This window comes from Monodelphis domestica, chromosome 3 (genome assembly GCF_027887165.1).
Source record: "Monodelphis domestica isolate mMonDom1 chromosome 3, mMonDom1.pri, whole genome shotgun sequence".
In the NCBI taxonomy this organism is placed as follows: Eukaryota; Metazoa; Chordata; class Mammalia; order Didelphimorphia; family Didelphidae; genus Monodelphis; species Monodelphis domestica.
Genome location: NC_077229.1, coordinates 290,191,832 through 290,207,424, shown reverse-complemented (window position 1 = coordinate 290,207,424; position 15,593 = coordinate 290,191,832). Strand labels below are relative to the sequence as shown.

At 34.6% G+C, this 15,593-nt stretch overlaps 1 protein-coding gene across 5 annotated transcripts in view; it reads left to right on the top strand.

Moving 5' to 3' along the window:
* The window catches only part of NOL4 (nucleolar protein 4), a 438,053-nt gene that overhangs the window by 273,609 nt on the left and 148,851 nt on the right, over positions 1-15,593 (top strand). For all 5 annotated transcript variants that reach the window (XM_056823865.1, XM_001380265.5, XM_016431542.2 and 2 more), the window contains exon 6: positions 4,091-4,374. In XM_056823865.1, coding sequence (XP_056679843.1) covers positions 4,091-4,374 — 284 coding nt within the window. The remainder of the gene's footprint in view (positions 1-4,090; positions 4,375-15,593) is intronic.

The window sequence follows — 15,593 nt, the reverse complement described above, 5'->3', positions numbered from 1 at the left end:
ATTCTATTAGACTTTTGACAAGCCTTCTTAAGATATCTATATTAATAAGATGAAAAAATGACTTGACAAATGGTAGAGAAAAAGGAGGATTTGTAAGTGGTTGATATTTTAGAATTGTTAAAAATGACTCAAATGATGCATTTACATGTGAAATATTGATGGATATTCAAACAAATTTGTGGATTTAGTAAGTACTTTTAAGGTCTGCATCAGTTGGTTGGAGTCAAGAAAAAGGGGAAGAAAAGAAGAAAGGAAAAAACCTGCCATCCAATGCAATTGAGAATGCTCAATCACACAACTGACTCTGTTTTAACAAACACTGAGAGTCTTCTCCACCTTGCTAAATCCTCCCTATAAAAATGAAGGACAAAACCAACTAAGCCAAATACTCACTTTCCCTTTTGCCCAACTGCCTGACTGATGTCACCAGGTTCCACCCCCTCCTCCTCATCACATTCCGCACCCTCCCCTGTTGCTAAGGGCCCTGGACATTCTTATTTTTCAAAGCTCCAGGTGCTGTTTTCCCCTGGCATACAAATAGACAGTGCTCAGGTCTATATGCTATATATGGTCCCTGGGCTGAAAACTTGAAAGAGGCATCCTTTCTCTGGTTCTGTAAACTCTAATGCCAGATCCACAAACATAAACACTTGAACTCTTCTGTGTACAGTCCTACAATCCAGTACCCACATACCAGCATCCACACATGATGGAAGGAAAAATGTTGGGTAAGGCAGCAGTTTTCAGTTTTAACAGCGGGTTAATTATGCTAAGCAAGAATGGAAGGTCTGTGATGTTGAGATGGTGAAAAATGCTTTGATTGATTCCTTTAAATAACAAAATCGTAGCCACTAAGATGGCTATGCCAAGCTAGCCACTATAATGCGCAATTTATTCACAGTTTAAAGTCTTTTGATTGATATAAATATGTACAGAAATTTACATATACATATCTATAGAGACAGATATATAGATATATAAATCTCTCTATATATATTTATATGTTGGACCTTATTCTTGCAGATGTTAAGGAGTGTATTTTTAATTTCATTCATAAGATGATGGCATTTTGTTATGGGATTGGTTCTTCTCTTTAAATTATAATGCTTGTAACTATACATGTGGTCATAAGTGATTAAAACATTCATTTATTCCTCATGAAAATATACGATTTGCCCTGGAACAAAATACACTAAGCTATTGAATTTTGTTACCTTGGTAACATCTGGAAAGAACAACTAGCTCTAAAAATATTTTCTCCATTATTATTTATATTTTCATGGCAAAATTACAATTACAGCACTTTTGTTAAAGAATGTTCTTAAAGATGTTAATTTTGATCTTCCATGAAAATACTGTATATATTTACTACATATGCATGGTGATTACAGATTTAAGAAACAGATATATGTTCAGCCCATGACTATAGAGTTAGATTTATTTTAAGGTTAATTATAGATTTACTTTAAAGTTTGAAGTATTTTAGGGATATTTACCTAATAAAGCAAAAACTATTATATTCCCTTTATAATTAATACATTTTATAGGTCCTTGAATACATTAGATATGAAGATGTAAAATTCATCATTTCTTTATGTACCCTTGTAAATATGGCAAGACTTTGATTTTATAAATATATGTATAATTTCTTTTGTTTGATTTCATTGAAAAAATATTCACTCCATTTCACAGCAGGAACTGCTTTGGTTTACCTTAATGTGGGATATTTACTTCCATAAAGAATATGAGACATATTTGCCTAGTTTCCATACAAATTAGTTCCTTAATTCTATATTTCCAAAATGGCAGGTAATACTTTAGGGAAACTGTATTTGGAACATATGCAATTTCTACGTGTAGAAGGTATTTGTTCAGTCTACCTTTGGCAAGTTTTGCCTAGTTTTCTGTACTATTCTTTCTCATACAGAATAACTTTAAATATACCAAAGGACAGTGAAATCTGCAGTAGGATAATTGTGCCATGAATATACAAGTCTTTTGATTGTTTTAAAAAACCAGTTCCATAGTATATAATTGGAATTGCTTTGTTTAAACTCTAAAGATCTTAAAAGTCTAATGTACTTTGTTCTTTATATCTCATAAATTTAGAGTTAGAAGCTTGATTTAAAGGTAATCTAATGCAACCCCTTCTTTTTGCAAGTGAGAAAATGCATGACATGGTGGAAAGAGCATAGGATTTGGAATCAGATGTGTTTGAATCCTGGATCTATTTCTTTCTAACTGTGTGAACTTGATAAAGTCATCAACCCTCTCAAGACCTCAGTTTCCATAACTTTAAAATGACAGTGCTTTACTATAAATGATCTCAGTGTCTCTCCTAACTCTAAATTATATGACCTAAAACTTGGGAAAAGATTTCCAAACTTTTTGGTCTTAGTTTTTACCCTTATACTCTAAAATATCATCAAGGACTCCAAAGAACATTTGTTTATAAGAGTTATATTTATTGAAATTTAGTCTATTACAAATGAAAATGGATAATTTAAAAAGATATTAGTTTATTAACCAATTAAAATAATAATAAACCTATTACATTAAAATCAATAAAATATTTCTATGAAAATATCTTTTTTTCCAAAATTAAACAAATTTATTGAGAAGAGTGGCATCGTTTTACATATTTTTGCAGATCTCTTTAATATCTGGCCTAATAGAAGACAGCTAAATCTTGATATCTACTTCTGCATTCAGCCTGTTGTGATATATTATTTTGGATGAAGAGACCCAACATCACACAGATATGTAGTTGGAAAAGGGAAGTTTTTTAATAGGCACCTAATGTTTTAGTATCATTAAGAGAATAATTTTGACTTTCAGACCCCTCTGAAAGGGTCTTGGAGAGAGATTCTCAAGATTCTTCAGACCACACTTTGAGAACTTCTGAACCAAGGTATAAGCAAAAGTTGCCCAGTCACATGAAAAGTAAATAGTACAGCCAATATTGAAACACAGGTTCTCTGACTCCAAAGTCAGTGCTCTTTTCACTCATCATGATTTGTCTCTAATTTAATTGACAGGAAACATGATATTTCATTTCACTCAATAAAAACAAAACATACTAGAGCAGTCTACTCTATGTGAAGTTCACATTTTCAGACAAAAATTTTCATAGGATTCTTCTTTTTAATCACATTCCTAAGGTTTTGTTTTTTTGTAAATCCTATAGAATTTGTTCCTCATACCACACTTTTACTCATATTTTACAAGTTATCAAAAAATGCCTATTTTATAGCCAAGCCACTCTCTCTTATTATCTCCTGTACATGCCTTATTAATATTCATTTCATGACCTTTGTGAAATATTTGCTTTACTTGTCATCTGTCTACTCCTTCACCACTCAAGGTCCATTTCTTCTTCAGCAAAGACTCACATTCTCCAAGAAACATCATGTCTTTCCTATCTCTGAACTCTTGTACATGCTGTATTCAATTCTGGCATTCTCCCCACCTCAACTCCGAATCCATCTTCCCTTGTAAAATCTTGATGATCTGGTCCCAAATGCCCCCACCTTTCTCTACATTTCTAGCCTGTGCCTAGTCTAGGTCTAAGTGATCTTTCTTTTTCAATTTCTCCCACTGCCTCAGTAGGCAGCTAGCTGGTTCAATGAATAGAGTACCAGATCTAAGGCCAGAAGTCTTTTAGTTCAATTCTAGTCTCAAATACTTCTTACCTGTGTGAATATCAATATGTTATTTGCGACTTTCAGCCTTAGTTTCTTTATCTATAAATAAGGATAATTCTAGCACTTACAATCCCAGGTTATGAGGATAAAATGAGATAATATTTGTAAAAAAATACTTCATAGATTATAAAGTACTACATAAATGCAAGCTATTATTGCATTATAAGCTATTTGAGGGTAGGGATTATGTCATTCAAATTTGCAACCCCAACACAGTGCATGGCACAAAGCAGGTATTTAATGGATGATGCATTGAGTTTCATTATGAAATAACACTTCTGGCATTAGAAGAATAATGCATAGTATAATATTATTATTTTCATAATGTATTAATTCAGTTTTGTTTAGAGAGACTAATGGCAGCACCATCATTTATTTTTCAACAGATGATTCAGCTGCAGAGAGCTTTAATGGCAATGAGACTGTGGGACCTAGTTCCATTGCTTCAGGGGGAGCACACTGCAGGGAGATGGGAGACACAAACAGTAATGGCAAAACAAATCTGGAGCAAGATGAGCAACCTCTGAACCTGAGTGACAGTCCTCTCTCTGCCCAACTGACTTCAGAATACAGAATAGAAGATCACAGCAGCCATGGCAAAAACAAATATAAGAATCTTCTAATTTCTGACCTCAAGATGGAACGAGAGGCAAGAGAAAATGGAAGCAAGGTAAAATGATATCATAATTACCAGAGACTATGTGTAATATTTTTAAAAATTCATAAGTTAAAATGAAAAGTGTGCAACAAAAAAGTGGGCAGAACTGTTACCCAAGGAAACTTTTCAGGTATTCTTATATTGGGAGCTATTAGAGTTTACTGAATTTTTTTTCTGTGTTTTGGGATTTCATTGTGTTGGAAGCGCATGACTGATATACTCTTGCCAGTTTCTCATTTTAGTTATAGTTGTTATTACTAAGATAATTATTTGTCTTCTCTCAAATTATTCATGTGTAACCAAATATTCTTGAAATTAAAAGTCTCAGAGAACTTATTCAGCAATTTTCACTGGGGGAAAAAGGGAAAAATGACTCCATTATATGTGAAGATGAAGCTTGCAAGTTAGAACAGATCAACTAGGGTAAAGAAAATAATTTTTAAAGTTAAGTATTATGAAGAAGGCACAAAGATTATTCCATATATTGAGATTTTTTGTTACTTCATTTATGTATTTCTTTAAGACTGGCTTTCAAAGATTTCCAAATGCTTAACAACTACTTACAAGAACTGAGATTTGGCAGTGATTTTGTATGTCTCATTCTAGTCATTTAACTTAACAGTCATGCTGTAATTTGCAAAAGGATTAAATTTTCTGGATGAGTATGAGTTTTTAGCAGTAAGACTTTTGAGTTGTTTCTCAGCTTGAAATAGATCTTAACTTACCCGTCTAATGTCTTATATATCATTGGATTTATTCTAGACTCTGTCAAGGCTTCTCAAAATCTCAGTTGGCCAAAAATTGTATCCATTTGTTTTGGGGTATTAGTTTTAAACCTTTTGAAGCCATTTACCCAGAAACCATCAGACACACAGGCTCTTTTGCCTGGGGTACACACCTATTACTGATACTTTAGTAAGTACTCAAATATCTTTTGGAAGAAAGATGTGTTAAGGTAGAGATGTCAAATAAACCGATTTTCAGTCTCTTCATCATTTGAACCATATTATTATCTTTGGGTGAACTAAGACAACAACTAATATGAGTCACTGAAATGAAAATGTCTTCCTCTACCTTTGATTTAATGAAGGAAATACACACACATGTGGTTTAGCTAGGTGGCACAGTGGATAGAGTATCAGGCTTGAAGTCAGGAAGACTCATTTCCTGAATGGCCTCAGACACTTCCTAGCTATGGTCATGATAACATTTTTGCGTCAGTTTCCTCCTCTATAAAATGAGCTGGAGAAGGAAATGGCAAATCAATCTAGTACTTTCCCCAGAAGACCCCAAATGGGATCATGAAGAATTCGATATGACTTAAAACAACTAAATAACAACATATATGCAAATATATATGTATATATACATATATATTTGCATGTGTATCATAGACCACCCTGTACTTACTGCTTAAAGACCATGTATGTTGTATTTTTACTTCTCCCTAGGGCTTTCCAGTACCCTGGAGAGATTATTGTCTAGGTTATTTACCCTAGAAAAAGAGAAGGCCTAGGCTCTCTGCAAATGGCTTCAGCTCCCACAGATATTGTTTTAAGGTGTTGTAAGGCATGGTCCCTAGCACTTCAATGCCATTATCTCCTATTGTCAGATTAACTTTTACAAATTAATATTTACTTCAAAAGGTATAAACATGAATAAAGGAACTTATTCCTTCAATATGTTGGAGAAAGAATCATCCATTTCACCTTTGGATCACCTCAGTCTCTGGAAAAGGGAAGAGGACTGGGTTCCTAGTTTAGCTTGATTCTTATAGAACACAGTCCCAATTCCAAGTTTACTCACTAGTGTCCTGCCTCCAAACCTAGCTCCAAGGTCATCATGGCTTGAATTCCTGCTCTAGGCATCACCTCCAGTATTGGAACAGAGACAAACAACACAAAACAACCAAAAACCCGAAAGCCCATTTCTTGGAGTTAGCCAGGCTGAGAGCGAGCGAGAGAGAGAGAGAGAGAGAGAGAGAGAGAGAGAGAGAGAGAGAGAGAGAGAGAGAGAGAACATGAGATGGGAGTCCTTTTCCTATCACCATTCATGAAACCTTCACCCTCTGTATGGAGCCAATAGAAGTGGTCAAAAAAAGAGCAGCAGAAAGAAAGGTCCAAAAAGGTGTGACAACTGGCCCAGCCTCATCAGTTTCAAAGACACAGGCGGCCAATCCAAAGAGGCTTCCCTCACCTACCACACATGCTAGGAGATGTAGAGGCTTCCTTGTTAGACCATCTGAATGGTTTTCAAAGACACCTCCATGTTAGGCAAATTGGGTATGCCCAAACTGAGGTCACATAAGTACTAGACTTGTTATTTCATTGGAATAAGGAACATTCTAGGTGAGGAAATTCTCTTTAACAATGCAGGTTCACACATCCTCTGTAGCTTGTTGTCTTAAGTGCCTAAAGCTTGGACAGGTTAAGGAAGTGATTTGCCCAGTGGCTTGACCAAGGCAGAACTTGAATTTAAAGGTCCTCTATCTGCTACCTTAATGTTCTGTATATCTCACTGACTATCTCTCTATCTCTGTTTCTCTGTCTCCTTCTCTTTCTCTGTCTCTGTCTCTCTGTCTTACTTATATTGTGATCCTTCTTTTCCATACTTAGTCCTCTTTATTTTCTATTTCATTCCTTTTTTTTTCACTTTGGACATAGGAGAAAGATAAGGACAGAGGGAAGGAGGGAAGAAGACTGGTTAATCATTAGGTTTAAATTTACATTTGTATAAAACTGGAATAAAGAAACAGATTTGAACCATACCTGAATTCCACTCTCAGTGCTGGGGATATGAAAAGTTATGACTTAATGTATCCTAAAGATGTCAATAAAACCTTTTTCAGAACTCTTCTTGATAATCTTGGGAAATGACTGGGGCTTAGTTGTTCTTTTTATCTGCTTCAACCTGACATAGAGGTGGAAAACTTATCTAATGGTCACAGCTTTCTCTCTTTGTAACTCTGGCTAGATTGTTGCAATGTGCTCTAGAATTGAAGCTGCCCTTAAATTCTCCAATCTCTCAAGTTAATCGAATGTAGACGAGAATGATTTGCTTTTGTATAAATTAGTCATAGGTGAGGTATCTCATTTCTACATCAAAAATTTGAGCTGGGCTTCTATTTACTTTGATGTGAAATTTGAGTTTTTAATCATAATCTGTAACCCTCTTTATGGGATAAATCTTCAGAGCCACAAATAACTTCTTTCTCCCTATATATCATTCTTTCAACATAGCAAAACATTGCTTCCATCTTTTCCTGTGTGGTAGGAGATATAGAATGTGTGGATGTGTATATATATTCATTCATTCTTTAGTTTATGTAGAAAACATGTATTAAGAACATGTTTAACTTGGCAGGCATAGAACTATACCCAGTAAGAAAACATATAAACAAATATGTGATGGTATTATGTAGGCCCACAAATGAGGGGCTTCAAAGGACAAATTAAGGATAGTATAGAGTTGGCCAAAAAAATGCTTCATTAGGGAAGTCTTGAGTTTGCACTTTGAATGAAATTTAGGATTTGGGATTTTCAGAGCAAGAGTAAATGGAAAATATTTAAGATAGAAATAACAGGTTGAGGGAGGGCCCACGAAAGGAAGAAACATCATATATTTGCAGAAATGTAAGAAGATTGATATGGTTGAAGCAAGAAGCTATGTTAAGCTCTAGCAAGATGAAGTTAGGAAAATAATAGAAAGCCAGTTGAGAGAAAGTAGCGTGGACTAGGTTCTGAAGGGCAGTAAGAAACCCTTATAAGATTTTGAGCAAGAAGTAAGGTAAAGAAAATGGTATTTTTCTGTAGATGAGTCTTGGCAGCAGTGAGCAGGGCAGACTTGAGAAGGGAGCTAACCAGAGAGCTAATGAAACAGTTGAAGTGTAAGGTGATTCAGTCCCAGAATCAGGGTAAGGGACTGAGAGTGGAAAGACTGAATCAAAAGATCATGGCACAGGAAGACTTGGATGAACTGGAAATTGATTAGAGCTGGGGAATGGAATTTAGAGAGAAGTGTCAGAGTCAGAGAAGTCCAAGGCTATGAGCTTCAGGGATGGAGATAATGATAGTGGCATTCACTGTTGTTCCCAAGGAAAATTTTGAAGGAGACATACTTGTCTTTGAGATTTAGAAAAAAATGACTTCCTTTACAATTTGAACTTGTCCCCTACCTAAAGTGCTTTGGGGACCCTTAAAGCTGAGAATCAGGCCTGGATTTGCCCAAGGATAGAAGGCTCTGGACCACAGAACCTCACTGCTAGTTAACCCTTCTATATTTCTTAGAGATGTCTTATAGTGTTATTCAAAGTTTATGTAGTAAAAACACCCCCACCTTTTTTCCCACAAAAAAGTCTCCTCTCCAGATATTCTATTCTGACGATTTTCTTAACTGACAAAACACACACCTCTCACATCTACTAACTGTGTGACCTTGAACAAAGGAGCTCTGAGACAATAACCTGCAGAGGAAGGAGCAACCTGTACTGGTAAAGAGAAATTCTTCAACTAGGAGTTCTTTATACCAAGGAAATCACAGGTCTTGTTCCTAATCCTCAGTATTTTGTTCTAATAAAATTGAGTTTATTATCATTTTAGAATAATATGGAAACAAATACTAATTATAAAATAAAATATCATAAAACAAGGCAATAGTTTGCTACATTTACATTGACTGTCAAAAGATTTTAGATTTCATAGATGTAAAGATGGTCTTTGAGGTCATTTTACATTTGAGCAAATGAGGTCCAAGAAGTCAAGTGGTTCTCCTAGGGACATGCAAATAAAAAGTTCAATAACAGAATTTGAATTCAGTTTTTCTGACTTCTAAATCCAACACTCTTTCCATTGAATTGCCCTGTTTCTTCATGGTGAAAATGCAACCACAAAGACCACGGATGCCTTTTCTATACTTCCAACTTTTTATACCACTTAACAGGAAGCATGTTAGATTCCTAACATCAAGGGTGGGATAAAGGTTTGTGGCCAGCCCTTCAGAGTGAATTCTAGCAGCGCTGTGTGGTCTGTCCCTAGTGCTTAGTTTGGCTCCTAGTCTTGCCCCCCAGAAACTCCTTTCCCTATTGAGAGAACTACAAAGGCTGTGGAGACATTGCTCCTTGGTACCTATCGCCCTTCTCTCAGAGCCTGTGGGCATGATTGGGATGGTGTGGGCTCCAGGGCTGCCTGTCCATGGTAGAACTGTTGAAGGGAAACTGATGAAGTGACCTTTTGTCTCTGTGGCCAGATCTCCACCATGAATGGGAGGAGTAAACAGGATGCAAGTTCAGAACCACCCCATGGCAACCCTGTTCCCATCCAAAATCACCCCCAACCCCATAGAATCAAGATATTTCTATTAATTTCATCCTCTTTATCTTTGGTTTGAGTTTTCCTTACATTTAATAGAAAGTATTTATGTTGGAGTTGTCCTCAAAAATATTTGATAAATTGGGACAAATTTGTATTGGTAGCAGACCCACAGTTTTTGGAAACCTTCATCTAAGTGGGCTGTACATGTAACATAGTCATCCTACTTTTTTTTTTAATTCCTTTATTCCTATTCAGCTCTGTCTAGCCTCCTATGTAGACTAAGAGAGAACAGGGTGACTTAATTACATAAAATCTATAACAAGTTTGGATTTTCTTGGGCTTAATATTGACCTAACTTCTAGTATTATTTTGAAGGAGAGCTAACAAAAATGATTCTAAAGCACTCTGGAAAATGCAGGGTGCTCTAAAATGCTTTAACAGGAATTAGCTAACTAAGTTGCATTATTTCCATATCCTAATTCCTTTACTAAAAGAATGTATCAAGTAATCTAGTTAATGGACATATATCACCAATCTAAAGAATAAATGTTATGTAAAAGTGTCAAAATAATATAATTATTATTAATGTCCACCTCCTTGTGTAAAACACAAATAGAAATATGAGAGCTCAGAGGAGAGCAACAAAAGCTTAAGAAAAAGTACAGTCAGGAAAAGTCAGAAGAAATTTAATCAAATGAAGATGAAGGGAACATAACTACCTACCAATATATTATAAAATAGCATGGGAAGATTTTCTCAGTTGTCGATGTGGAGACTTAAAAGTAATGACCAGAAGCTATTGTTTGGAAAATGATGGGAAAAATGAAAAGATTTAATGGGAAGAATAAAACCTCCTAACTGTAGAAACAGCCTATGTTTAGGAAAAAACTCATTGATTTTATTTCTAAGTGCTTTCTATTTTTATCCTAGTATTTATGACCCAAAACTATTATTTGTTTAACTTTGTAAATTAACCTGTGGCAAGATTTTTTTCAAGTATGTCAGATGACCCCAATTATGTCAATGTAATTACTCCTTCCACTAAAGACAATTTGCAACTCCTCTGGAACTTACTGGAGTGTCTTTGAGACTTGTGGCTAAAACAAACAAACAAACAAACAAATAAATAGATAAATAAATGAATGAATGAATTAATTAATTAATTAATAAATCACCTGCCATCAATATGTTCTTGAGCATTCCTGAACATAGATAAATGGTCCTCACTTTTCAGATACATAGCCCATCAATGAATATGAGATGGACTCCTTTACTCCATACCATCTGGCAAAGCCTATCGACACTTTCTCAGAATATTTTTAATGCATAAGATAGGATATTAAAGAAAAGCAATGATATTGAAATACTTAAGTATTTTTTCCTATTCAAATTCATAGACCTCTTGAAATCTATTTATGAAACTGTAGAGATCTATGCACTACAGTTTAAGGATTCTTCTTCTCTTTCCAATTTGGTAGCACTAGCCAAAGACTGTTGTCATACTTTTGGAACCAAGAGTCACTTACATATACAGAGAGAATCCAGAATGAAATCATTAGTAGAAATTCTTAAAGAATTAATTAAAAATTATTTTGAGAGTATAGTTATAAATTAGGAAGCTGAATTTAATTTATAATTTGGTTTTTTAACCAAAGTTACCAAGATACTTTGCTTCTTAGTTCTAAACTGTTTAAGATAAATACAATTCCATACAATCCCTTTGACATTTCTCAATATTTTCTTTAAACATTTTTTGTCAGAGTCATTTTCTCTTAAAAATTAAGATCCTGATAACTATATGCTAATATGAACATCCTCTTTTTAAATTTCCTTTGCATTTGTTTTACATGAATTGAATACTTTTTTCTCTTGCTTCTGTGACTATTATTTTAAAAATGTAATTATTCTGTACTATTATATTTTAGCATTTATTTTATAATATTTAATATTTACATTATATATTATATTTAAATAGATGCTGATTCTCTTTTCTTCTCTTTTTCATATCTTCATATGTTCCCCTAATTTTCTTTATATTTCCAATATTTGCCACTTCAATAACATAATAAAATCCATTACATTCAGTTATCACAATCCAGTTAGTCATTTCTCCTGTTCCTTGCATTTGTGTTGTTCCTGCTTATTATTTCATAATAAACAAAGCTTCTATGAACATTTTTAATACAAACAGAAAAGCCTTCTTTCTAAGGAATGCTTTGGGTGTCCATGAGATGATCTGGATCGTTTGGGGTGGAGGGGATTAAAAGCAGTTAAAGTATGAGCAAGAAATTTCCCAAACACATCTGTACTATTACTGTGCTTGTCCAGTTAGCATTCTCTGAGGACCCGAAATATGGCTCAGAAGAAGAAAAATTAGCAGCTCAAATTTTAGAAAAGGGAGAAATAGGAAGTAGAGGGAGAAGGGAGTCATGAGAGATGAGGGTAGGTATGATGTAGAGGAGATAAACACTGCAGGGCCGGCTATTATGGAGAGGGAAGGATTTGACCCATCCATCCTGTGATTTGTGATCATCCACATCCTTGGAGTGTAGCCATGCTACTCCCATCATCCAAAGCTTCACTTTGGAGACCAACAATCTATTAAAATTTCATCAGACGTGTACTACGGCTGGCAAAAGAACGAGCTGTTCTCACATTGAAAAGGCTTTCAATGAGTTTTCTCAGTTAGGTGTTCATGAATTCTACTTAGTCAATAATAACTTTTTTTCCGGGTGATTAAAATACAGACTCTTCATAACTTAAAAGTACTGATGTCTAAATGGCAGCATATTTGAAAACAAATAGACTTGCAATGGCTTTCTTTCAGCAACTCAGCTCGTCCAATTTTTCTTTCTGGTGAATTGTAATTCAGAAATCTTTGTAGTCCAGAATGGAGGTCCAGAATTCACCATGATGCAGAGACTAGGAGACCTAACAACCAGGAGGATGTCTTGACTTTTAAAAAAAATTTATTTTAAAAATGGTGCTTTTTACTCATTACAATTACTTTCCATTGAGTCACAGAAGTATAATTATGCAAAACAAACATATGTCTGAAAATATTTGCCTCTTTCTATACCTTAATTCCTCTACCTTTTTCCCAAAAGAAGGGAGAAATCATTATCCTTTGAAGGCATGCAATTAGTCATTGCTTACATTAGAGTATTGATGTCTGTTGATGATAAGCATGGAACACATTACAAATTTGTGTACCCATTCTTCTGACATAAAGCAGTAAAGGGCATAGCGAATAGCATTCTGGGCCTAGATCTGGGAAAATCAGAGTTTAAATTCAGCCTCTGACACATACTAGCTGCTCGAACCTGGAAAAAATAATTTAATATCTCTCAGAATCAGTTTTCTCATTTAAAAATAGGAATTATAATCACACCTACCTTTTAGGATTGTTAGGGACAATGTTTATAAAGTATTTTGCAAATCATTAAGAACCATATAAATGCTATTATTAATATTATTTTGCATTCACCTACTGATATTTTTTCATTCAGTCTCTTGTAACAAGTAGGAAAATTCTAGAAAAAATAAAGTTGGCAAATATATAGAAAGGGAAGTAGTGATTATAAAATTACATATTTATATGATGTTATAATATATAATATATAAATATATGAAAATATATTCACCTAGAACAAATCATTACAAACTACATTTGCTTTTTTGACAGGGTTCATAAACTAGAAGATGGGAGAAGTGTAGAAATAGCTTATATAATTCTTAGCAAAAATTTTTATAAAGTATTACATACTATTCTTGTGAAGAAAAACAGATTAAGGCAGGGGGTTTCTACTTAACTTTTTTATGTCGTGTACTCCTTTGACTATGGAATGGAATGTATGATAAAGACCATTGCCCATGTATACTTTATTCCCTTTGTCTCACCCAAAATGTTCATAGGCTTCATAGCAGACGCCTAAGAATCTTTCATCAGAATTAGGTTTTTAAATGCATAAAATAAAATGTGTTGGATTACAAAAGATATCAATTATATTGGAATATAGTTATGAAAATGTGTATTTTTTTAAATCATGTGCTCTCCTGAAATTTATTCTAACTCCCTGGCAGGGTGGGGGGAAGTATGAACCTCAGGTTAAAAAGCCCTCGATTGATTAAATTATATTGCATTGAGAGGAATTCAGAATTGGTTGACTGTCTGGACTCAGAGTGGTTTTTAATAGTTTCACAAAATTTTAGATGGAGAGGAATTGATAACATTTCTGAAAAGAAGAGGGCATTTTGGTGGACTGAAAGCTCAGTATCAGTCAGTAGGAAGTAGCAGCCAAAAAAACTAATGCCATCTTGTCTAGATTAGGAAAGGATAGCTTCCAGTCATGAAGAAGTGACGACTCCATTGAATGCCACATAAATCACCTAGAGTATTGTGCTCAGTTCTGGACAATATGATTTAAGAAGACACTGATGAACTGGAAAGAGAATGGAAGACAACCTGGAATGGTGAAAGGCCATGATTCTATGTCATACAAGGATCAGTTGGGGAAAAGGGGGCATATTTAGCTTGAAAAAGAAAAGGCTGGTTCATAGGAAGACATACTGACTGTGTTAAATATTTAATGGTCTGTCTTGTGGAGAAGAGATTAGACTTGTTTTATTTGTCCCAAAAGGTCCAAACATGGAACATCATGTGGAGTTATGATGAGGAAAATGTAGTTTGATGTTGGTGGGAAATCTCTAAATAATTAGAATTCTCCAAAAGCTGAATGGCTTTTTGGGTTCATTTCTTCCTCTTATGTAGTTATGGTTAATGCCTCTTTTTTTTTACTTTGGTATTACTTTATAGACATATTACCATGTTTCTTTATAGTGCTTCTAATAATCTGTTCTAATTTCACTACAATATTCAAGCATATTAACATGCCACCATTAATTTAACCATTCTGCTACCATTAGACATTTATAACTACAAATAATAGTACTACAGATGAACAGATAGCTATTTTTTCATTTTTATAATACTGAGAATATATTTACAACACTGGAATTATTGGGTCAAAGTGATTCTTGTAACTTTTAATCAATAACGTCACACTCCTTACCAAAAAGATTCTGATTTTCAATACCACCATCAATAAATGTACACATTTCTCTGAAACTCCATCAGTTTTGAATTTCATTACTTTTTATAATCTGTGTCCATATGATGTTGATTATAGCCTAATAAATTCAGATAACCGGTCCAAGAAAAGATTCTTCTATTATGTTATAGAGTTTGGCAATATTTCAATAACACTGAACTCATCAGTTAAAAACAAACTAAGAAAAATAGTGTTTATAAAAGGAAAAAGATATATGTACACAAACCCCAGCTAGTCCCCAGGTGCCATAAAATTGTCACTATGTGCTCACAGTAAACTAGGTGACCTGGAAATTATTTGACTGCTCCTGGTGATAAGGAAGTAACTAACATACCCAGGAGCAGTCTATATACAATTCAAAGTGATTGGCATGTCTAGAAACTAAGTGAAATGCTCAACATTGGTTCAGATTTGGAAGGCATAATTACGTGGTTGACAACTCCTTCTAACAGTGTAGTCAAAAAGTTGGTGTATATTATATTTGAAGTTTAACACAAATCATTCCATTTTGACACATCTTATAGTATTAGCCTGCCTGCCAAGACAGTTTACTGAGATGTGACCACTTAGCATACCACAGCTCCTTGGAGCCACAAGTGAAAGCTGGGTGGCAGCTGGCACCAAAGGAGGAAAGCAGCAAATCCTCATGCCAGAGGTACTGACTGGTCTTCTTGGACTTAATATGTGCCACGTGGGCTAAACCAAGTTGAATAAAACCAACAGACCTCAAACCCATTGGTGAGTTAAGGGACTGCCTACTCCAGACATGTGAAGATTTTCCCTCAGAAGGGGCAAATAAAAACAATTTGTT